The following is a 25,000-nucleotide window of genomic DNA, read 5'->3' on the forward strand; positions in this document are numbered from 1 at the left end:
CTCTGGATCAGCATGTAATTCTTTGCCTATGGCCTTAAACAGCTGTTGGATTACAGTCTTAGTGTCAGTCGGTTTGTGGTGGTAAATAGACGGATGATGGCGGAAACATGTACGAAAAAAGTTAAAAGTATCTAAAAAAAAAAATAACACACACAAAATAGAATGGTCAGGAGCCCGGAAAACGGAGCCGTTCTATTTCATTCTAGGTCAAGGGGTTAAATGTCAGGGGTCAAGACTCACCTTGGCCCCACAGTGGGCGGCGATCTCCTCGAAGGGGGCGGTCTGAAACCTCTCTACCACCAGTCTCCTCTTCTCCCTCTCCTGCTCTTCGCCATTCACACTATCCACTGAGAGAGAGCAGGGGGTCAAAACATCAGAAAACAATCATATGTTTAGAAAGACAATTTGTTTTGAAAGACAATTTGTTTTGAAAGACAATTTGTTTTGAAAGACAATATGCTTTGAAAGACAGAGACAGAGATTCAAATATGCTTTAATCCAAAGCAATAAGAGATGTAGTATGCGTCAATCTTACCGATGGCATTCTTCAGAGTCTCAAAGGTGATCTGTTCTGCTGGAGACTTCTGTGATCAACAAGGATAGTAATGAGACAGTTAGGCCGAGATTCAATCCGTGGACAACAAGGATAGTAATGAGACAGTTAGGCCGGGATTCAGTCCGTGGACAACAAGGATAGTAATGAGAGAGTTAGGCCGGGATTCAGTCCGTGGACAACAAGGATAGTAATGAGAGAGTTAGGCCGGGATTCAGTCCGTGGACAACAAGGATAGTAATGAGACAGTTAGGCCGGGATTCAGTCCGTGGACAACACGGATAGTAATGAGACAGTTAGAACGGGATTCAATCCGTGCTAGACTACAAACTCATAGCTTTTCATTGCTCATGTTTTGGCGGTGTCGGAGGTGTAGATGTGTTCGAGCTGTCAAAGCAAGTTCCAACACTGGAATGTGTGATATAACCTACACAACGATATAAAAATGTCAGACATTTTGTTAAGGGAGTTGGTCAAACATGGTCAGCCAGTGTTGCAATAAGATATTGTGTACAATTATGAATTTGAAGACTTTATATACAGTGAATGTTTGTTACCTGGCTAGCCAGTCAATTTTAGAGGAATGGTTCCAGAACATTCCACTCAAACAATGCAGTCAATTTTATAGGAATGGTTCCAGAACATTCCACTCAAACAATGCAGTCAATTTTATAGGAATGGTTCCAGAACATTCCACTCAAACAATGCAGTCAATTTTATAGGAATGGTTCCAGAACATTCCACTCAAACAATGCAGTCAATTTTATAGGAATGGTTCCAGAACATTCCACTCAAACAATGCAGTCAATTTTATAGGAATGGTTCCAGAACATTCCACTCAAACAATGCAGTCAATTTTAGAGGAATGGTTCCAGAACATTCCACTCAAACAATGCAGTCAATTTTAGAGGAATGGTTCCAGAACATTCCACTCAAACAATGCAGTCAATTTTAGAGGAATGGTTCCAGAACTTTCCACTCAAACAATGCAGTCAATTTTAGAGGAATGGTTCTAGAACTGACATCGGTAGATGATAGGACAAGGAAGATATTGTATAATAACGCTATAGCCAATCAGCATTCAGGGCTCAAACCACCCAGTTTATAATGTATAATAACACTCACGGCTGTCAACCAATCAGCTTTCGGGGCTCGAACCACCCAGTTTATAATGTATAATAACACTCATGGCTATCAACCAATCAGCCTTCAGGGCTCGTACCACCCAGTTTATAATGTATAATAACACTCATGGCTGTCAACCAATCAGCCTTCAGGGCTCGTACCACCCAGTTTATAATGTATAATAACACTCATGGCTGTTAACCAATCAGACTTCAGGGCTCAAACCACCCAGTTTATAATGTCTAATAACACTCATGGTTGTCAACCAATCAGCCTTCAGGGCTCGAACCACCCAGTTTATAATGTATAATAACACTCATGGCTGTCAGCCAATCAGCATTCAGGGCTCGTACCACCCAGTTTATAATGTATAATAACACTCATGGCTGTCAGCCAATCAGCATTCAGGGCTCGAACCACCCAGTTTATAATGTATAATAACACTCATGGCTGTCAACCAATCAGCATTCAGGGCTCGAACCACCCAGTTTATAATGTATAATAACACTCATGGCTGTCAACCAATCAGCCTTCAGGGCTCGAACCACCCAGTTTATAATGTATAATAACACTCACGGTTTTCCAAGAATTGAGACATTTACAGTCTGTTTACATCTACGTTGTGTAAAACCTGTGTAAACTACAGTACATGACAATATATTAGGTTGACAATAATTATATTTTATATTTCTGATACATCACATTATCCCTCTACTGCCATTCATTCCAATTAGACTGGTTTGGATTTCTCCCTGACCAAGATGGCTGCCATTTTCACCCCGTTCTGGAACTTTGAGGGTTTATGACATAGCAGCAGTAGAAATGAATTTCTAAACTTTTAACGCGGATGGATTGTAAGGATGACACCCCCTGTCTCAGCCTCCAGTATTTATGCTGCAGGAGTTTATGTGTCGGGGGGCTAGGGTCAGTTTGTTATATCTGGAGTACTTCTCCTGTCTTATCCGGTGTCCTGTGTGAATTTATGTATGCTTTCTCTAATTCTCTCTTTCTTTCTCTCTCTCGGAGGACCTGAGCCCTAGGACCATGCCTCAGGACTACCTGGTATGATGACTCCCTGCTGTCCCCAGTCCACCTGGCCGTGCTGCTGCTCCAGTTTCAACTGTTCTGCCTGCGGCTATGGAATCCTGACCTGTTCACCGGACGTGCCACCTGTCCCAGACCTATTATTTGCTGGTCATTTATGAACGTTTGAACATCTTGGCCATGTTCTGTTATAATCTCTACCCTGCACAGCCAGAAGAGGACTGGTCACCCCTCATAGCCTGGTTCCTCTCTAGGTTTCTTCCTAGGTTTTGGCCTATCTAGGGAGTATTTCCTAGCCAACGTGCTTCAACACCTGCATTGCCTGCTGTTTGGGGGTTTTAGTCTGGGTTTCTGTACAGCACTTTGAGATATCAGCTGACGTACGAAGGGCTATATAAATACATTTGATTTGATGGCTGTGGTTTTGTAACAGTGACCTCGTGCAGGCCTAACGCAGATCCACCTCTGACACTGCCTAAACAAAAGCAATGAAAAGCTATGCAAATTGTCAGCTCACGCGTGATACCACTGATCTGATTGAATCCTGGCCTCAGAGAGAACACACACACAGTCTACCTGTTCTCTCTCTGGGCTATATCGTGGATCCATATCCATCTGAAGAGAGATGGTGTCTCCTATACTTTTCCTCTTCGACAGGCGATCCTCATCTACAACACATAGACACATACTGCTGTCTGCTACGGTGTGACACATACTGCTGTCTGCTACGGTGTGTGTGTGTGTGTGTCTGTGTGTGTGTGTGTGTGTGTGTGTGTGTGTGTGTGTGTGTGTGTGTGTGTGTGTGTGTGTGTGTGTGTCTGTGTGTGTGTGTGTGTGTGTGTGTGCACCTGTGATCTGGGGTGTGAACGGTGTGTTCAGGATTTCTATGTTGTAGCCACTTCCTCCCAGCACCTCAGCGATCTGAAACTGCTGGAACAAGACCTCTCCCTCCACTCGCTCTAGAGACTCTGGAACTCTGGGAACACACATTAGCATTAGCATTAGCATTATGATTAACATTATTGTTAGCATTATCATTAGCAGTAGCCCGGGCATTCATATTAAATCACTGGACATAACAGGCATTTTTTAGAGACAGATTTCTATTTTCTTAACAAACACAGCTTTTGATCATTTTCTTAATTTCAGCATTCACTTACAGTATTTTAATACATTTCCTGCACTAATGTGTCATAATTTACACACTGTTCTTGTGTCTTAGTGTGACTCTATATAAAACAAAAGAATAACTTCCTTGACTGAATAATTCTTCTCCCCATTAACGGCAGTTCTTACTTTGGCAACCAAAAGGTGATTGGCTGATTTCTTGAAGGTCTGTACTCCCATTGGTGGACTGTTCTCCCGTTGGAGGTCTGTACTCCCGTTGGAGGTCTGTACCCCCGTTGGAGGTCTGTACCCCCGTTGGGGGTTCTGTACTCCCATTGGGGGTCTGTACTCCAGGTGAAGGTCTGTACTCCCGTTGGAGGACTGTACTCCCGTTGGAGGACTGTACTCCCGTTGGAGGTCTGTACTCCCGTTTGGGTCTGTACTCCCGTTGGGGGTCTGTACTCCCGTTGGAGGTCTGCACTCCCGTTGGAGGTCTGTACTCCCGTAGGGGGTCTGTACTCCCGTAGGGGGTCTGTACTCCCATTGGAGGTCTGTACTCCCGTTGGGGGTCTGTACTCCCGTTGGAGGTCTGTATTCCCATTTGGGGGTCTGTACTCCCGTTGGGGGTTCTGTACTCCCATTGGGTGTCTGTACTCCCGTTGGAGGACTGTACTCCCGTTGAAGGACTGTACTCCCGTTGGAGGTCTGTACTCCCGTTAGAGGTCTGTACTCCCGTTAGAGGTCTGTACTCCCGTTTGGGGTCTGTACTCCCGTTGGGGGTCTGTACTCCCGTTGGTGGTCTGTACTCCCGTTGGAGGTCTGTACTCCCGTAGGGGGTCTGTACTCCCGTAGGGGGTCTGTACTCCCGTAGGGGGTCTGTTCTCCCATTGGAGGTCTGTACTCCCGTTGGGGGTCTGTACTCCCGTTGGAGGTCTGTATTCCCATTTGGGGGTCTGTACTCCCGTTGGAGGTCTATACTCCCGTTGGAGGTCTGTACTCTCGTTGGGGGTATGTACTCCCGTTGGGGGTCTGTACTCCCGTTAGAGGTCTGTATTCCCGTTGGGGGTCTGTTCTCCCATTGGGGGTCTGTTCTCCCATTGGGGGACTGTACTCTCATTTGGGGTTTGTACTCCCGTTGGAGGTCTGTACTCCCGTTGGGGGTCTGTACTCCCGGTGGGGGTCTGTACTCCCGGTGGGGGTCTGTACTCCCGTTTGGGGTCTGTACTCCTGTTGGAGGTCTGTACACCTGTTGGGGGTCTGTACACCTGTTGGGGGTCTGTACTCCCGTTTGGGGTCTGTACCCCCGTTGGGGTTTGTACTCCCGTTGGAGGTCTGTACTCCTGTTTGGGGTCTGTATTCCCGTTTGGGGGTCTGTACTCCCATTTGGGGGTCTGTACTCCCATTTGAGGGTCTGTACTCCCGTTTGGGGTCTGTACTCTCGTTTGGGAGTCTGTATTCCCGTTTGGGGGTCTGTATTCCCGTTTGGGGGTCTGTATTCCCGTTTGGGGGTCTGTACTTCCGTTTGGGGGTCTGTTCTCCCGTTGGGGGTCTGTACTCCCGTTGGAGGTCTGTTCTCCAGTTGGAGGTCTGTACCCCCGTTATGGGTCTGTACTCCCGTTGGAGGTCTGTACTCCCGGTGGGGGTGTCACGACTCCGACCGAAGGACACTCCCCTTCCCGTTCGGGTGGCGCTCGGCGGTCGTCGTCGCCGGCCTACTAGCTGCTACTGATTATTTCCTCGCCCTCCTTATGTGTTGATTGTGTGCACCTGTTTTGAGTTAGGTAGTAGGCTTTATTAGTCAGGGTTCCTTGTGCGGGATTAATTATTGTGATCGTCTGTTTGGTGTACTTGTGTGCACGTCTATTGGGTTTTGTGTTTCCCATTTTGTGGGTTTTTCCCTGGACAGTTTAAGTCCCACTGTTTGGGGCATTTGTTTGTTCAGTACGCCCTTTGTTTTTGTGAGGGTTGGCTTATGTTCAGCGTTTATCAGTGCATTAAAATAGCACTCCCCTGAACTCTGCTTCCTGCGCCTGACTCCTCACCCACTACACTCAGACCGTTACAGGGGGTCTGTACTCCCGTTTGGGGTCTGTACTCCTGTTGGGGGTCTGTACTCCTGTTGGGGGTCTGTACTCCCATTTGAGGGTCTGTACTCCCATTTGAGGGTCTGTACTCCCGTTGGAGGTCTGTACTCCCGGTGGGGGTCTGTACTCCCGTTTGGGGTCTGTACTCCTGTTGGGGGTCTGTACTCCCATTTGAGGGTCTGTACTCCCGTTGGGGGTCTGTACTCCCGGTGGGGGTCTGTACTCCCGTTTGGGGTCTGTACTCCCGTTGGGGGTCTGTACTTCCGTTGGGGGTCTGTACTCCCGTTGGGGGTCTGTTCTCCCGTTGGAGGTCTGTACTCCCGGTAGGGGTCTGTACTCCCGTTGGAGGTCTGTTCTCCCGTTGGAGGTCTGTTCTCCCGTTGGAGGTCTGTACACCTGTTGGAGGTCTGTACACCTGTTGGGGGTCTGTATTCCCGTTTCGGGGTCTGTATTCCCGTTTGGGGTCTGTATTCCCGTTTGGGGTCTGTACTCCCGTTGGGGGTCTGTACTCCCGTTGGGGGTCTGTACTCCCGTTTTACTCGCCAGTTAGCTAGCAGTGCTCAGCTGTTAGCAGCCAATGCCTTGCAGTTTCAAATTGGCAATAAAAACAGATGAATTACATAATTTTTTCCAGTAATGAATTATTTAATGTAACAAATCAAACATTAAATCTTGTAAACAAGTTATGGTAATTCACGGTAAACTTGTGAACAATTCATTTAGACCGGGCATTCATTTGAAACAGTCGTTCATTTTAAACAGCCGTTTATTTGAAAAGGCGTTTATTTAGTAGGTGTGTGTGTGTGTGTGTGTTTGTCCGTGCATGTGTGTGTGTGTGTGTGTGTGTGTGTGTGTCTACAGTTTGTGTGTGTGTCTACAGTATGTGTACCTGGGGTTTTCAATAAAGATGTCTTCAGGCAGCAGGTAGGGTACCTCCTTCTGTCTCAGCTCTATCACCTAGGGAGGGAGGACACAGCAGCATGAACACACACACACACACACACACGCACGCACGCACGCACGCGCACACACACACATACACGCACACACGCACGCACGCACACACACCTACTTACTTCTTGGATGTGCTGGCAGAATGCAGGGACGGTGGTGAGTTGAGAGATGAGGCTGAGGTAGGCAGCAGAGAGGGCGTGGACAGCACAGCGATTATACAGAGATAGCCTCTCATCATTGGCCAAGGCCAGGTCCTAACATGGGGAGACAACCAATCAGATACCACAGGATCCCAGGACGAGAACCCAGAGGTCTTTGAATGTTTAGAAAATATATGTGATTATGTAAGTGTGTGTTGTATGTGTGAATGTATATCTGTGTGTTTTGTGTGTGTGTGTGTGTGTGTGTGTGTGTGTGTCTGTCTGTTGTGGGTCTGTTTCTTGGAATTTTCTTGTGAAAGCCTAGTACTGCAAGGTCATATTTTATTAATTAGCTAGTAATGTTGGCAATAGAACAAGCTTTCAAATGATGCCCACCTGACCCAGATGTATACTAACCCTAACCCTAACCCTAACCCTAACCCAGATGTATACTAACCCTAACCCTAACCCTGACCCAGATGTATACTAACCCTAACCCTAACCCTAACCCTAACCCAGATGTATACTAACCCTAACCCTAACCCTGACCCAGATGTATACTAACCCTAACCCTAACCCTAACCCTAACCCAGATGTATACTAACCCTAACCCTAACCCTAACCCTAACCCTAACCCAGATGTATACTAACCCTAACCCTAACCCTAACCCAGATGTATACTAACCCTAACCCTAACCCTAACCCTAACCCTAACCCAGATGTATACTAACCCTAACCCTAACCCTGACCCAGATGTATACTAACCCTAACCCTAACCCTAACCCTAACCCAGATGTATACTAACCCTAACCCTAACCCTAACCCTAACCCAGATGTATACTAACCCTAACCCTAACCCTAACCCAGATGTATACTAACCCTAACCCTAACCCTAACCCTAACCCTAACCCAGATGTATACTAACCCTAACCCTAACCCTAACCCAGATGTATACTAACCCTAACCCTAACCCTAACCCTAACCCTAACCCAGATGTATACTAACCCTAACCCTAACCCTAACCCTAACCCTGACCCAGATGTATACTAACCCTAACCCTAACCCTAACCCTGACCCAGATGTATACTAACCCTAACCCTAACCCTAACCCTAACCCAGATGTATACTAACCCTAACCCTAACCCTAACCCTAACCCTAACCCTAACCCAGATGTATACTAACCCTAACCCTAACCCTAACCCTGACCCAGATGTATACTAACCCTAACCCTAACCCTAACCCTGACCCAGATGTATACTAACCCTAACCCTAACCCTAACCCTGACCCAGATGTATACTAACCCTAACCCTAACCCTAACCCTAACCCAGATGTATACTAACCCTAACCCTAACCCTAACCCTAACCCTAACCCTAACCCAGATGTATACTAACCCTAACCCTAACCCTAACCCTGACCCAGATGTATACTAACCCTAACCCTAACCCTAACCCTAACCCTGACCCAGATGTATACTAACCCTAACCCTAACCCTAACCCTAACCCTGACCCAGATGTATACTAACCCTAACCCTAACCCTAACCCTAACCCTGACCCAGATGTATACTAACCCTAACCCTAACCCTAACCCTAACCCTGACCCAGATGTATACTAACCCTAACCCAGATGTATACTGGGCCGTTTGTGTGAGGGCTGCTGGGTTGTGTTCCAAATAAAATAACAAGTGTCCTTCCTCTAGTTCCTCAACGGCACAGCAAGGAGAGGCTAAAAAAAAAGCATATTATAATTGAAGACTCTTCCTTGAGTCATAAAAGTCCATTGAGACTCTTCTAGACTCTTCTAAAAGTCCATTGAAATTACGAAGGAAAACTGTGCCCACTTCGGAGAGGTGTGTGTCCACTTGGAGACGCCAGTTAGACCTCTCACTCAAAACCTTTGTCAGTTTTTGTTATCTTATATTGCAACTACCCCAGATTTCTAATGAATCTTCTTGTCATGTTACTGCCCCTGGCCAGATTTCCCATGAATCTTCTTGTCATGTTACTGACCCTAGCCAGATTTCCCATGAATCTTCTTGTCATGTTACTGCCCCTGGCCAGATTTCCCATGAATCTTCTTGTCATGTTACTGCCCCTGGCCAGATTTCCCATGAATCTTCTTGTCATGTTACTGACCCTAGCCAGATTTCCCATGAATCTTCTTGTCATGTTACTGCCCCTGGCCAGATTTCCCATGAATCTTCTTGTCATGTTACTGCCCCTATCCAGATTTCCCATGAATCTTCTTGTCATGTTACTGCCCCTATCCAGATTTCCCATGAATCTTCTTGTCATGTTACTGCCCCTATCCAGATTTCCCATGAATCTTCTTGTCATGTTACTGCCCCTATCCAGATTTCCCATGAATCTTCTTGCATGTTACTGCCCCTGGCCAGATTTCCCATGAATCTTCTTGTCATGTTACTGCCCCTGGCCAGATTTCCCATTAATCTTCTTGTCATGTTACTGCCCCTGGCCAGATTTCCCATGAATCTTCTTGTCATGTTACTGCCCCTATCCAGATTTCCCATGAATCTTCTTGTCATGTTACTGCCCCTATCCAGATTTCCCATGAATCTTCTTGTCATGTTACTGCCCCTATCCAGATTTCCCATGAATCTTCTTGTCATGTTACTGCCCCTATCCAGATTTCCCATGAATCTTCTTGCATGTTACTGCCCCTGGCCAGATTTCCCATGAATCTTCTTGTCATGTTACTGCCCCTGGCCAGATTTCCCATGAATCTTCTTGTCATGTTACTGACCCTAGCCAGATTTCCCATGAATCTTCTTGTCATGTTACTGACCCCTATCCAGATTTCGTTATCAACAAATGCGGTGGAAAGTACAGTAAATGTAAAACACACTAAATCAACATTGTAATGTTTGGATCCAGTCTTGTGTCAGGTGAACTGTTGTTTCCTCCATTTTAGTCTAATAATTTTTCCATAATCTCCAAACTACTCGTATCTAAATTGTTACCAAGAAAAAACATTTATATTTAGCACCATATAGGCACATTATATATATACTATCCATATAGGCAGTGTAAAGGGTTAAAGAGCAACCACACACGAATGCCAAGATCTGAATAGTTTAATGCTTTTCTGTCGCTCTGAGGTGTTGGTCATGATGGTGGTCATGGTTCTGGTCATGGTTCTGGTCATGGTGTTGGTCATGATGCAGGTCATGGTTCTGGTCATGGTGTTGGTCATGGTTCTGGTCATGGTGTTGGTCATGATGCAGGTCATGGTTCTGGTCATGGTGTTGGTCATGATGCAGGTCATGATGCTGGTCATGGTGTTGGTCATGATGCTGGTCACGGTTCTGGTCATGGTGTTGGTCATGATGCAGGTCATGGTTCTGGTCATGATGGTGGTCATGATGCTGGTCATGGTGTTGGTCATGATGGTGGTCATGATGCTGGTCATGGTGTTGGTCATGATGGTGGCCATGATGCTGGTCATGGTGTTGGTCATGATGCTGGTCATGATGCTGGTCATGATGGTGGTCATGATGCTGGTCATGATGCTGGTCATGGTGTTGGTCATGATGGTGGTCATGATGCTGGTCATGGTGTTGGTCATGATGCTGGTCATGGTTCTGGTCATGGTGTTGGTCATGATGCTGGTCATGGTTCTGGCCATGGTGTTGGTCATGATGCAGGTCATGATGCTGGTCATGGTGTTGGTCATGATGCTGGTCATGGTTCTGGTCATGGTGTTGGTCATGATGCAGGTCATGATGCTGGTCATGGTGTTGGTCATGATGCTGGTCATGGTTCTGGTCATGGTGTTGGTCATGATGCAGGTCATGATGCTGGTCATGGTGTTGGTCATGGTTCTCTTCATGGTGTTGGTCATGATGCAGGTCATGATGCTGGTCATGGTGTTGGTCATGATGCTGGTCATGGTTCTGGTCATGGTGTTGGTCATGATGCAAGTCATGATGCTGCTCATGGTTCTGGTCATGGTGTTGGTCATGATGCAGGTCATGGTGTTGGTCATGATGCAGGTCATGGTGTTGGTCATGATGCAGGTCATGGTGTTGGTCATGATGCAGGTCATGGTGTTGGTCATGATGCAGGTCATGGTGTTGGTCATGGTGTTGGTCATGATGCAGGTCATGGTGTTGGTCATGATGCTGGTCATGGTGTTGGTCATGATGCAGGTCATGGTGTTGGTCGTGATGCTGGTCATGGTGTTGGTCATGATGCAGGTCATGATGCAGGTCATGATGCAGGTCATGATGCAGGTCATGGTGTTGGTCGTGTGTGTGTGTGTGTGTGTGTGTGTGTATGTATGTGTGCATGTGTGCATGTGTGTGTGTGTTTACCTGCAGTGCGAGGGCCAGGCGTATCAGGTCCACCACCACTTCCTCATTGGCCAGTTCCACGCTGAGGAGAGCCAATAGGGTGTAGAGAGCCTGGTAGTGGCTCCGCCCACTGTTCTCTTCTGAACAAGTCAGGAAGATGTGTCTGTAGAGACGCTGGCCATGCTACACACACAGCAAATGTTACAACACTTTACAACCATTCATCTTTCGTAAGAGGAGAAGAGTTTAGTTAAAGTGCATTCACAACATTGTTGTGAACTTTACGGCAATCATGACAGCAAAAACACACACACACCTTCTTCATGAAGAGGTTGTCCTGTCTGGAACACTTGTCCATCTTCAGCTTGAGAACTGAGATATCTGAAAGGATGCTGAGGAGAGTGAGAAAACGAATGAGATGGAGAGAGATGGAGATGGAGAGAGACAAGGGACACACACACATCACGTCACAACCTGGCTGCTTCTCAACAACTAAACATAAAACTGTGAGTGAGTTTGTTTGTGTAACACTGACCTGAGGAAAGTGAACTTGTGTGTGTTCTGGTGTCTGTCTATGAGGCTGATGAGTATGGAGAGTACCAGCAGTCGTATCTCAGGATCTTCCATCAGAGTGAAGGAGAGGAGAGGCTCCAAGAAGGACGAGGGCAGAGCTGCCAACATGTTACTACTCTCATACCGCTCTGTCACCTAGGGGAGGAGGAGGAAGAGAGAGAGAGAGAGAGAGAGAGAGAGAGAGAGAGAGAGAGAGAGAGAGAGAGAGAGAGAGAGAGAGAGAGAGAGAGAGAGAGAGAGAGAGAGAGAGAGAGAGAGAGAGAGAGAGAGAGAGAGAGAGAGAGAGAGAGAGAGAGAGAGAGACGTTAGGGTTAAGGTCTATGGTCTTAGCAATAACATTAGTAACAGAGGGGAATATGACAATAGCTATACTATTGGTTATCTCCCCCTCTCTCACCTCTGCTACCATTGGTTATCTCCCCCTCTCTCACCTCTGCTACCATTGGTTATCTCCCCCTCTCTCACCTCTGCTACCATTGGTTATCTCCCCCTCTCTCACCTCTGCTACCATTGGTTATCTCCCCCTCTCTCACCTCTGCTACCATTGGTTATCTCCCCCTCTCTCACCTCTGCTACCATTGGTTATCTCCCCCTCTCTCACCTCTGCTACCATTGGTTATCTCCCCCTCTCTCACCTCTGCTACCATTGGTTATCTCCCCCTCTCTCACCTCTGCTACCATTGGTTATCTCCCCCTCTCTAACCTCTGCTACCATTGGTTATCTCCCCTTCTCTAACTTCTGCTTCACTGCTAGCATTTCGACATGTAGAACATGATATATAATCTCCGTATCAGGCTTGTAGTCATTTCAATTGAAGGCAGTCAATTAAGGCAGTCAATTAAGGCAGTCAATTAAGGCAGTGATTTACAAAAAAAATCAACAACTTTTGAAAATATTTTTTTAACTTATCAGTTTCTTGAGGTCAATTGAAAATATATGATATTTTTTTTCAATTGTTTTACTGTAATGTCAGTTTACTTCCTGATTTGACTTCTACCCTGCTTTGAACAACGAGTATAATGCATATCTCACCTGCAGTAAAGACTTCAAGAGCATGACTTGGATCATCCTACTGCCTTCAAACCTGATATATATATATATAGAGAGAGAGAAAGAGAAAGAGAGAGAGAGAGAGAGACAGAGAGAGAGAGAGAGGAGAGAGAGAGAGAGACAGAGAGAGAGAGAGAGAGAGAGAGCTGCTACAATCACTCAAATCATGGATTGGAATTCAAAACCAACACCATTTCACAGTGCAGTTTCATACAAGGTGCCGCTTTTCAGCCTCGTATCAAGTTCTGATTGTTTTGTTGACACGATGCCTCCGCTTGTCACCAACACACCGACAGCGTCGTTGTACGCAACAAAAGTTCAACATTCACCTTCTGCTACCGTTTCTGTCAAGCCGTCTACGAATACAGTTTGACGTTCGGTAAATCCAACATACGCACCACCCAGAACGCACTGCAACTGTCTCTGCAACGCAATGCTGCAAGGCAAACGCAGCGTTTCATTGGAAATGAATTTAATTCTGGTGTATCAAAATGCAGTGACGCTGTCGGTGTGATCGAAGCGGAAGCATTAAGGAGATACAGTGGCTTGCTAAAGTATTCGGCCCCCTTGAACTTTGCGACCTTTTGCCACATTTCAGGCTTCAAACATAAAGATGTAAAACTGTATTTTTTTGTGAAGAATCAACAACAAGTGGGACACAATCATGAAGTGGAACGACATTTATTGGATATTTCAAACTTTTTTAACAAATCAAAAACTGAAAAATTGGGCGTGCAAAATTATTCAGCCCCCTTAAGTTAATACTTTGTAGCGCCACCTTTTGCTGCGATTACAGCTGTAAGTCGCTTGGGGTATGTCTCTATCAGTTTTGCACATCAAGAGACTGAAATTTTTTCCCATTCCTCCTTGCAAAACAGCTCGAGCTCAGTGAGGTTGGATGGAGAGCATTTGTGAACAGCAGTTTTCAGTTCTTTCCACATATTCTCGATTGGATTCAGGTCTGGACTTTGACTTGGCCATTCTAACACCTGGATATGTTTATTTTTGAACCATTCCATTGTAGATTTTGCTTTATGTTTTGGATCATTGTCTTGTTGGAAGACAAATCTCTGTCCCAGTCTCAGGTCTTTTGCTGACTCCATCAGGTTTTCTTCCAGATTGGTCCTGTATTTGGCTCCATCCATCTTCCCATCAATTTTAACAATCTTCCCTGTCCCTGCTGAAGAAAAGCAGGCCCAAACCATGATGCTGCCACCACCATGTTTGACAGTGGGGATGGTGTGTTCAGGGTGTTGCTTTTACGCCAAACATAACGTTTTGCATTGTTGCCAAAAAGTTCAATTTTGGTTTCATCTGACCAGAGCACCTTCTTCCACATGTTTGGTGTGTCTCCCAAGTGCCTTGTGGAAAACTTTAAACGACACTTTTTATGGATATCTTTAAGAAATGGCTTTCTTCTTGCCACTCTTCCATAAAGGCCAGATTTGTGCAATATACGACTGATTGTTGTCCTATGGACAGAGTCTCCCACCTCAGCTGTAGATCTCTGCAGTTCATCCAGAGTGATCATGGGCCTCTTGGCTGCATCTCTGATCAGTCTTCTCCTTGTATGAGCTGAAAGTTTAGAGGGACGGCCAGGTCTTGGTAGATTTGCAGTGGTCTGATATTCCTTCCATTTCAATATTATCGCTTGCACAGTGCTCCTTGGGATGTTTAAAGCTTGGGAAATCTTTTTGTATCCAAATCCGGCTTTAAACTTCTTCACAACAGTATCTCGGACCTGCCTGGTGTGTTCCTTGTTCTTCATGATGCTCTCTGCGCTTTTAACGGACCTCTGAGACTATCACAGTGCAGGTGCATTTATACGGAGACTTGATTACACACAGGTGGATTGTATTTATCATCATTAGTCATTTAGGTCAACATTGGATCATTCAGAGATCCTCACTGAACTTCTGGAGAGAGCTTGCTGCACTGAAAGTAAAGGGGCTGAATAATTTTGCACTCCCAATTTTTCAGTTTTTGATTTGTTAAAATTTTTTGAAATATCCAATAAATGTCGTTCCACTTCATGATTGTGTCCCACTTGTTGTTGATTCTTCACAAAAAAAATACAGTTTTATATCTTTATGTTTGAAGCCTGAAATGTGGCAAAAGGTCGCAAAGTTCAAGGGGGCCGAATACTTTCGCAAGGCACTGTATATTGGCCAAGGCCCTGCGACAGACTAGTGTCCTGTCCAGGGGGTGTCCTGGTACATCAAGCTGTCTAACAAGACAGAAACAGGAGACAGACTAGTGTCCTGTCCAGGGGGTGTCCTGGTACATCAAGCTGTCTAACAAGACAGAAACAGGAGACAGACTAGTGTCCTGTCCAGGGGTGTCCTGTACATCAAGCTGTCCAACACTAGAGAAACAGGAGATAGACTAGTGTCCTGTCCAGGGGTGACCTGTACATCAAGCTGTCCAACACTAGAGAAACAGGAGATAGACTAGTGTCCTGTCCAGGGGTGTCCTGTACATCAAGCTGTCCAACACGAGAGAAACAGGAGATAGACTAATGTCCTGTCCAGGGGGTGTCCTGGTACATCAAGCTGTCTCCCTACAGTAACAGGAGACAGACTAGTGTCCTGTCCAGGGGGTGTCCTGGTACATCAAGCTGTCTAACACGACAGAAACAGGAGACAGACTAGTGTCCTGTCCAGGGGGTGTCCTTGTACATCAAGCTGTCTCCCTACAGTAACAGGAGACAGACTAGCGTCCTTTCCAGGGGGTGTCCTGGTACATCAAGCTGTCTAACACGACATAAACAGGAGACAGACTAGTGTCCTGTCCAGGGGGTGTCCTGGTACATCAAGCTGTCTCCCTACAGAAACAGGAGACAGACTAGTGTCCTGTCCAGGGGCTGTCCTGGTACATCAAGCTGTCTAACACGACAGAAACAGGAGACAGACTAGTGCCCTGTCCAGGGGGTGTCCTGGTACATCAAGCTGCCTCACTACAGAAACAGGAGATAGACTAGAGTCCTGTCCAGGGGGTGTCCTGTACATCAAGCTGCCTCACTACAGAAACAGGAGATAGACTAGTGTCCTGTCTAGGGGGTGTCCTGGTACATCAAGCTGTCTAACACAACAGAAACAGGAGACAGACTAGTGTCCTGTCCAGGAGGTGTCCTGGTACATCAAGCGGTCTCCCTTCAGTAACAGGAGACAGACTAGTGTCCTGTCCAGGGGGTGTCCTGGTACATCAAGCTGTCTAACACGACAGAAACAGGAGACAGACTAGTGTCCTGTCCAAGGGGTGTCCTGGTACATCAAGCTGTCTCCCTACAGTAACAGGAGACAGACTAGCGTCCTTTCCAGGGGTGTCCTGGTACATCAAGCTGTCTAACACGACAGAAACAGGAGACAGACTAGTGTCCTGTCCAGGGGGTGTCCTGGTACATCAAGCTGTCTCCCTACAGAAACAGGAGACAGACTAGTGTCCTGTCCAGGGGGTGTCCTGGTACATCAAGCTGTCTAACACGACAGAAACAGGAGACAGACTAGTGTTCTGTCCAGGGGATGTCCTGGTACATCAAGCTGCCTCACTACAGAAACAGGAGATAGACTAGTGTCCTGTCCAGGGGGTGTCCTGTATATCAAGCTGCCTCACTACAGAAACAGGAGATAGACTAGTGTCCTGTCCAGGGGGTGTCCTGGTACATCAAGCTGCCTCACTACAGAAACAGGAGATAGACTAGTGTCCTGTCCAGGGGGTGTCCTGTATATCAAGCTGCCTCACTACAGAAACAGGAGATAGACTAGTGTCCTGTCCAGGGGGTGTCCTGGTACATCAAGCTGCCTCACTACAGAAACAGGAGATAGACTAGTGTCCTGTCCAGGGGGTGTCCTGTATATCAAGCTGCCTCACTACAGAAACAGGAGATAGACTAGTGTCCTGTCCAGGGGGTGTCCTGGTACATCAAGCTGTCTCACTACAGAAACAGGAGATAGACTCCTGCCCCTACAGGCAATTCTCGCTCAGACAAGGTTTCCATGGCGAAGGCTTGCTTACATGCATGAATTCATTCTGACCTACCCAGCGATAGGTGAGCCCAGTGCAGGGTATATCCCAGGAACAGGGATCTTCCCCATGATGAACAGCATGACCTCTGCCCTCTGGTAGATCGGCAACGTGTTGGCAAAGGATCCTGGAAGGACAGAACACGTACAGAGTATCAAGATATGCCCACAAACGAGCACACACACACACGTACGCACGCACACACACACACACACACACGCACACACACCCCTACTGACCGATGGTCTTGATGACAGCCTCCTGTAGTTGTCTCTCCTGGTCAGTAGTTGTTGTGTTGTTGCAATACGGGTCACAGCTTCCAGTCAGTTCATAGTCCACACTCAGCCTCAACTGTTTCAACAGGGTGTTAAATACCTCCAGCACTGTTGGGCCTACACACACACACACACACACACACACACACATACACACACACATACACACAGACACAAACACACGCACAAACAGACCCACGCACACAATTGTTGGTTGTGTATGTTAGTTGAGTAATACTATTTCTAGAATGCAGTACCTGTAATTGATTGACAATAACAGGCTATGTCTCCCTCTAGTGGCCGTTACAATGACGGCAGGCAGCCTAGTGGTTAGAGTGTTGGGCTTGTAACCGAAAGGTTCCTGGATCAAATCCCCGAGCTGGCAAAGTACAAATCTGTAGTTCTTCCCCTGAACAGGCAGTTAACCCACTGTTCCTAGGCCATTATTGAAATTAAAAATGTGTTCTTAACTGACTTGCCTAGTTAAATAAAGGTTTAAAAAAATACAAATAATAATAATTTTTTAAAAGTTCAAAAGAAATGACAGGCTATGTCTCCCTCTAGTGGCCATTATACACAATAACAGGACAATGACAGGTACTGTCTCCCTCTAGTGGCCATTATACACAATAACAGGACAATGACAGGCTCTGTCTCCCTCTAGTCGCCATTATACACAATAACAGGACAATGACAGGCTCTGTCTCCCTCTAGTGGCCATTATACACAATAACAGGACAATGACAGACTCTGTCTCCCTCTAGTGGCCATTATACACAATAACAGGACAATGACAGGCTCTGTCTCCCTCTAGTGGCCATTATACACAATAACAGGACAATGACAGGCTGTGTCTTCCTCTCCCTCCCTCGTAATCGCTCCACTTTCACCCCAGCTGCCAGACTAACCCTGATTCAGATAACCATCCTACCCATGCCAGATTACGGAGACATAATTTATAGGTCGGCAGGTAAGGGTGCTCTCGAGCGACTAGATGTTCTTTACCATTTGGCCATCAGATTTTCCACCAATGTTCCTTATAGGACACATCACTGCACTCTATACTCCTCTGTAAACTGGTCATCTCTCTATACCCGTCGCAAGACCCACTGGTTGAAGCTTATTTATAAAACCCTCTTAGGGCTCACTTCCCCATATATAAGACACCTGCTGCAGCCCTCATCCTCCACATACAACATCCGTTCTGCCAGTCACATTCTGTTAAAGGTCCCCAAAGCACACACATCCCTTGGTCGCTCCTCTTTTCAGTTCGCTGCAGCTAGCGACTGGAACGAGCTGCAACAAACACTCAAACTGGACAGTTTTATCTCCACCTCTTCATTCAAAGACTCAATAATGGACACTCTTACTGACAGTTGTGGCTGCTTTGTGTGATGTATTGTTGTCTCTACCTTCTTGTCCTTTGTGCTGTTGTCTGTGACCAATAATGTTTGTAGCATGTTTTGTTCTGCTACCATGTTGTGTTGCTACCATGTTGTGTTGCTACCGTGTTGTGTTGCTGCCATGTTGTGTTGCTGCCATGTTGTGTTGCTGCCATGTTGTGTTGCTACCATGTTGTGTTGCTACCGTGTTGTGTTGCTACCGTGTTGTGTTGCTACCATGTTGTGTTGCTACCATGTTGTGTTGCTACCGTGTTGTGTTGCTACCATGTTGTGTTGCTACCGTGTTGTGTTGCTGCCATGTTGTGTTGCTGCCATGTTGTGTTGCTACCATGTTGTGTTGCTACCATGTTGTGTTGCTGCCATGTTGTGTTGCTACCGTGTTGTGTTGCTACCATGTTGTGTTGCTACCATGTTGTGTTGCTACCGTGTTGTGTTGCTACCATGTTGTGTTGCTACCGTGTTGTGTTGCTGCCATGTTGTGTTGCTGCCATGTTGTGTTGCTACCATGTTGTGCTGCTACCATGTTGTGTTGCTACCATGTTGTGTTGCTACCATGTTGTGCTGCTACCATGTTGTGCTGCTACCATGTTGTGCTGCTACCATGTTGTGTTGCTACCATGTTGTGTTGCTACCATGTTGTGTTGCTACCATGTTGTGCTGCTACCATGTTGTGCTGCTACCATGTTGTTGGCATGTGTCTTAGGTCTCTCTTTATGTAGTGTTGTGGCATCTCTCTTGTCATGATGTGTGTTTTGTCCTATATTTTTATTTTAATCAGAGTCCCCGTCTCCACAGGAGACCTTTTGCCTTCTGGTAGAACATCATGATGAATAAGAACGTAACTGTCTAGTTAAATAAAGGCTAAATCAAAAATAAAAACACCGCACAGCCTTCTGTCTTTTAGATGTGTTTCATCGTTGTAAACCAACCTGACGATACAATCCTCTCAGATCTCAATGAGAGCCTAGAAAACGATGGTTATGGGTCAATTTGGGATTGGGTGCTTTCCTATAGTACAGGGTCTCACCCCCCCCCCCCCCCCCCCAAAAAAACCACAAAAAAACACACACACACACTCACCCACAGAGCCACTGGCCTCAATGACAGCAGCCTCAGACAGGACCTCCACTATCCCAGCACGCACTGTGGCTGAACTCTTACTGTTGGCATCTAGATGACCCAGCAGCTGCTGAATAACCAGGTGAGAATGCTGTGACTAGAGAGAGGAGTGGAGGAGAGAGGAGAGGAGACAGGAGAGGAGAGGAGAGGAGACGAGACAGGACAGGCGAGGAGACAGGACATGAGAGGAGAGGAGACAGGAGAGGAGAGGAGACAGGACAGGAGAGGAGACAGAACAGGAGAGAAGAGGAGACAGGAGAGGAAAGGAGAGGAGACAGGAGAGGAGACAGGACAGGAGATGATACAGGACAGGAGAGGAGACAGGACAGAAGAGGAGACCGGACACGAGAGGAGAGCAGAGGAGAGGAGACAGGAGAGGAGAAAGGAGAGGAGAGGAGACAGGACAGGAGAGGAGACAGGACAGGAGAGGAGAGGAGACAGGACAGGAGAGGAGACAGAACAGGAGAGGAGAGCAGATGAGACAGGACAGGAGAGGAGAGGAGATAGGAGAGGAGACAGGACAGGACAGGAGAGGAGACGGGAGAGGAGAGGAGACAGGAGAGGAGACGGGAGAGGAGAGGAGACAGGAGAGAAGAGAAGAAAAATTATATTTTAGTCATTGAGTGATGTGAAACCATACTAGACATAGCAGCAGACACTGTTGTGGCTAAATGCTGATATGAGGATGTGGCGGTCCTGACCTGGATAGAGTACATGATGATCTTGAAGCATCGAACAGCAAAGCTCTTCCCCTCCCACAGAGAATGGTTATCCAGGTGCCTTGAAACACACAAAATAATATGCGCACACACGCACACACGCACACACGCACACACGCACACACGCACACACACACACACACACACACACACACACACACACACACACACACACACACACACACACACACACACACACACACACACACACACACACACACACACACACACACAGACAGACATTCAGATGACATGATAATATGAAGGGAGAATAAACATTTAATTGAATTAGAATAGAGAATCACGTGTGTGTGTGTGTGTGTGTGTGTGTGTGTGTGTGTGTGTGTGTGTGTCTCTGTGTGTGTGTGTGTGTGTGTGTGTCTCTGTGTGTGTGTGTGTCTCTGTGTGTCTCTGTGTGTGTGTGTGTGTGTGTGTGTGTGTGTGTGTGTGTGTGTGTGTGTACGTCTCTGTGTGTGTGTGCGTCTCTGTGTGTGTGTGTGTGTGTGTGTGTGTGTGTGTGTGTGTGTGTGTGTGTGTGTGTGTGCGTCTCTGTGTGTGTGTGTGTGTGTGTGTGTGTGTGTGTGTGTGTGTGTGTGTGTGTCTCTGTGTGTGTGTGTGTGTGTGTGTGTGTGTGCGTCTCTCTGTGTGTGTGTGTGTGTGTGTGTGCGTCTCTCTGTGTGTGTGTGTGTGTGTGTGTGTGTGTGTGTGTGTGTGTGTGTGTGTGCGTCTCTGTGTGTGTGTGCGTGTGTGTGTGCGTGTGCGTGTGCGCGTGTGTGTGTGTGTGTGTGCGTGTGTGTGTGTGTGAGACTCACATTAGTACAGGTTTGATAGCGTTCTTAATGTTCCCGTAGGCAGCTCTACCCAGCAGCTCTCTGAAGCATCTCTCAGTCAACTCAGCTGGACTCTCCTTCTCACAGCCAGGGGAACCACTAACACACAGAACAGAAGTAGAATCTTCATTTCAACCAGTTTCCTAACAGCAGGAAAATAAACCCTGCTGCAACAGGAAATGTTAATTATTACGTGGATTATAATTAACGGACATTTTTTTGTAGGGGGTTGGTATTTTTAGGTAGGATATATCAAGTCTGAAATTTCAAAGTAGAAATTAGAAGCTTTTTCAAAACTCAAACACATACTGTGTTAGGTTTTACAGGTGATGAAATAAAGCAGGCAGGTCACCTGTGACACAAGTCATTATTCGATGTCCGTCCATGTCTGAGGATGTCGGGAGATGACCGGCCACTAGGGGGAAACAGTTAGGTTAGGAACTACGACCGGTTACGGTAAGGGTTAAGGTTTGGCATAGGGATTCGACCTTGAAATATTTGGAATCAGAGGCTGATGATTACCTACGACGTCCATATCCACAACACCCTAGCTAAACCCAAACCTGTTTGAAGGAAACAACGCTCACTGTCTCCACGTCATCTCCCGTCGTCCTCAGACATGGACAGACGTCCAACACTGACTTGTGTCACGGGTGACCTGGCTGTTTTAATTAACACCCCTGTTACTGTGGCAACACTAAAGCTGCAGGATGAGCTGTTTGGCAGTGGACAAACACAGACACACACACACATACACATGTACACACACATTATACACACACACACACACACACACACACACACACACTAAGCTACCTGTCTGTGGGGTCCTGCAGGTTGAACAGTAGAGAGGGGACTATCTTGTCCATGTGTTGACGCTCCCATATGTTAGCCTGCAACTCATCCCTCACTGTCTTCCTTACCACACCTTGGAGACCACGGATACCTGCCATACGGATCCTGGAGAAGGGGAGAGAGGGGGAGGGGGAGAGAGGGAGAGAGAGGGCGAGAGAGACAGACAGACACACAGACACACAGAGAGAGAGAGAGAGAGAGAGAGAGACAGACAGAAAGACAGACACAGACAGACAATACACTTAGTATTGATAGAGCAGTCACAAATGAAGTCAGTCACAAATAAGGGCTCCCCTACACACTTCACCTCAGATTTAAGGGCTCCCCTACACACTTCACCTCAGATTTAAGGGCTCCCCTACACACTTCACCTCAGATTTAAGGGCTCCCCTACACACTTCACCTCAGATTTAAGGGCTCCCCTACACACTTCACCTCAGATTTAAGGGCTCCCCTACACACTTCACCTCAGATTTAAGGGCTCCCCTACACACTTCACCTCAGATTTAAGGGCTCCCCTACACACTTCACCTTAGATTTAAGGGCTCTCCTACACACTTCACCTCAGATTTAAGGGCTCCCCTACACACTTCACCTCAGATTTAAGGGCTCCCCTACACACTTCACCTCAGATTTAAGGGCTCCCCTACACACTTCACCTCAGATTTAAGGGCTCCCCTACACACTTCACCTCAGATTTAAGGGCTCCCCTACACACTTCACCTTAGATTTAAGGGCTCCCCTACACACTTCACCTTAGATTTAAGGGCTCCCCTACACACTTCACCTCAGATTTAAGGGCTCCCCTACACACTTCACCTCAGATTTAAGGGCTCCCCTACACACTTCACCTTAGATTTAAGGGCTCCCCTACACACTTCACCTCAGATTTAAGGGCTCCCCTACACACTTCACCTCAGATTTAAGGGCTCTCCTACACACTTCACCTTAGATTTAAGGGCTCCACTACACACTTCACCTCAGATTTAAGGGCTCCACTACACACTTCACCTCAGATTTAAGGGCTCCACTACACACTTCACCTCAGATTTAAGGGCTCTCCTACACACTTCACCTTAGATTTAAGGGCTCCCCTACACACTTCACCTTAGATTTAAGGGCTCCCCTACACACTTCACCTTAGATTTAAGGGCTCTCCTACACACTTCACCTTAGATTTAAGGGCTCCCCTACACACTTCACCTCAGATTTAAGGGCTCCCCTACACACTTCACCTCAGATTTAAGGGCTCTCCTACACACTTCACCTTAGATTTAAGGGCTCTCCTACACACTTCACCTTAGATTTAAGGGCTCCCCTACACACTTCACCTTAGATTTAAGGGCTCTCCTACACACTTCACCTTAGATTTAAGGGCTCTCCTACACACTTCACCTTAGATTTAAGGGCTCCCCTACACACTTCACCTCAGATTTAAGGGCTCCCCTACACACTTCACCTTAGATTTAAGGGCTCTCCTACACACTTCACCTTAGATTTAAGGGCTCTCCTACACACTTCACCTTAGATTTAAGGGCTCCCCTACACACTTCACCTTAGATTTAAGGGCTCCCCTACACACTTCACCTCAGATTTAAGGGCTCTCCTACACACTTCACCTTAGATTTAAGGGCTCCCCTACACACTTCACCTCAGATTTAAGGGCTCCCCTACACACTTCACCTCAGATTTAAGGGCTCCCCTACACACTTCACCTCAGATTTAAGGGCTCCCCTACACACTTCACCTCAGATTTAAGGGCTCCCCTACACACTTCACCTCAGATTTAAGGGCTCCACTACACACTTCACCTCAGATTTAAGGGCTCCCCTACACACTTCACCTCAGATTTAAGGGCTCCACTACACACTTCACCTCAGATTTAAGGGCTCTCCTACACACTTCACCTTAGATTTAAGGGCTCCCCTACACACTTCACCTCAGATTTAAGGGCTCCCCTACACACTTCACCTTAGATTTAAGGGCTCTCCTACACACTTCACCTTAGATTTAAGGGCTCCCCTACACACTTCACCTCAGATTTAAGGGCTCCACTACACACTTCACCTCAGATTTAAGGGCTCTCCTACACACTTCACCTTAGATTTAAGGGCTCCCCTACACACTTCACCTCAGATTTAAGGGCTCTCCTACACACTTCACCTCAGATTTAAGGGCTCCCCTACACACTTCACCTCAGATTTAAGGGCTCCCCTACACACTTCACCTTAGATTTAAGGGCTCCACTACACACTTCACCTCAGATTTAAGGGCTCCCCTACACACTTCACCTCAGATTTAAGGGCTCCCCTACACACTTCACCTTAGATTTAAGGGCTCCCCTACACACTTCACCTCAGATTTAAGGGCTCCCCTACACACTTCACCTTAGATTTAAGGGCTCCCCTACACACTTCACCTCAGATTTAAGGGCTCCCCTACACACTTCACCTCAGATTTAAGGGCTCCCCTACACACTTCACCTTAGATTTAAGGGCTCCCCTACACACTTCACCTCAGATTTAAGGGCTCCCCTACACACTTCACCTTAGATTTAAGGGCTCTCCTACACACTTCACCTCAGATTTAAGGGCTCCCCTACACACTTCACCTCAGATTTAAGGGCTCTCCTACACACTTCACCTTAGATTTAAGGGCTCCCCTACACACTTCACCTTAGATTTAAGGGCTCTCCTACACACTTCACCTTAGATTTAAGGGCTCCCCTACACACTTCACCTTAGATTTAAGGGCTCCCCTACACACTTCACCTCAGATTTAAGGGTAAGAAGAAGCAGTTCAGGGTCACTCACTTGGTGCGTACATCTGG

General features: G+C 46.8%; 1 protein-coding gene across 4 annotated transcripts in view; it reads right to left on the reverse strand.

Annotated features, from left to right (window-relative positions):
* The window catches only part of LOC139374380 (protein EFR3 homolog B-like), a 41,802-nt gene that overhangs the window by 5,460 nt on the left and 11,342 nt on the right, over positions 1–25,000 (reverse strand). For all 4 annotated transcript variants that reach the window (XM_071115429.1, XM_071115431.1, XM_071115430.1 and 1 more), the window contains exons 5-21: positions 24,984–25,000; positions 22,132–22,275; positions 21,298–21,414; positions 20,468–20,546; positions 19,728–19,863; positions 17,209–17,361; positions 16,985–17,096; positions 12,929–12,980; positions 11,858–12,030; positions 11,639–11,714; positions 11,344–11,505; positions 6,990–7,121; positions 6,803–6,870; positions 3,571–3,698; positions 3,299–3,390; positions 536–584; positions 241–347 (exon numbers count right to left, since the gene is read on the reverse strand). The exon at positions 24,984–25,000 is cut by the window's right edge and continues 105 nt beyond it. In XM_071115429.1, coding sequence (XP_070971530.1) covers positions 241–347; positions 536–584; positions 3,299–3,390; positions 3,571–3,698; positions 6,803–6,870; positions 6,990–7,121; positions 11,344–11,505; positions 11,639–11,714; positions 11,858–12,030; positions 12,929–12,980; positions 16,985–17,096; positions 17,209–17,361; positions 19,728–19,863; positions 20,468–20,546; positions 21,298–21,414; positions 22,132–22,275; positions 24,984–25,000 — 1,797 coding nt within the window. The remainder of the gene's footprint in view (positions 1–240; positions 348–535; positions 585–3,298; positions 3,391–3,570; positions 3,699–6,802; positions 6,871–6,989; positions 7,122–11,343; positions 11,506–11,638; positions 11,715–11,857; positions 12,031–12,928; positions 12,981–16,984; positions 17,097–17,208; positions 17,362–19,727; positions 19,864–20,467; positions 20,547–21,297; positions 21,415–22,131; positions 22,276–24,983) is intronic.

Source organism: Oncorhynchus clarkii, chromosome 19 (genome assembly GCF_045791955.1).
Source record: "Oncorhynchus clarkii lewisi isolate Uvic-CL-2024 chromosome 19, UVic_Ocla_1.0, whole genome shotgun sequence".
NCBI lineage: Eukaryota > Metazoa > Chordata > Actinopteri > Salmoniformes > Salmonidae > Oncorhynchus > Oncorhynchus clarkii.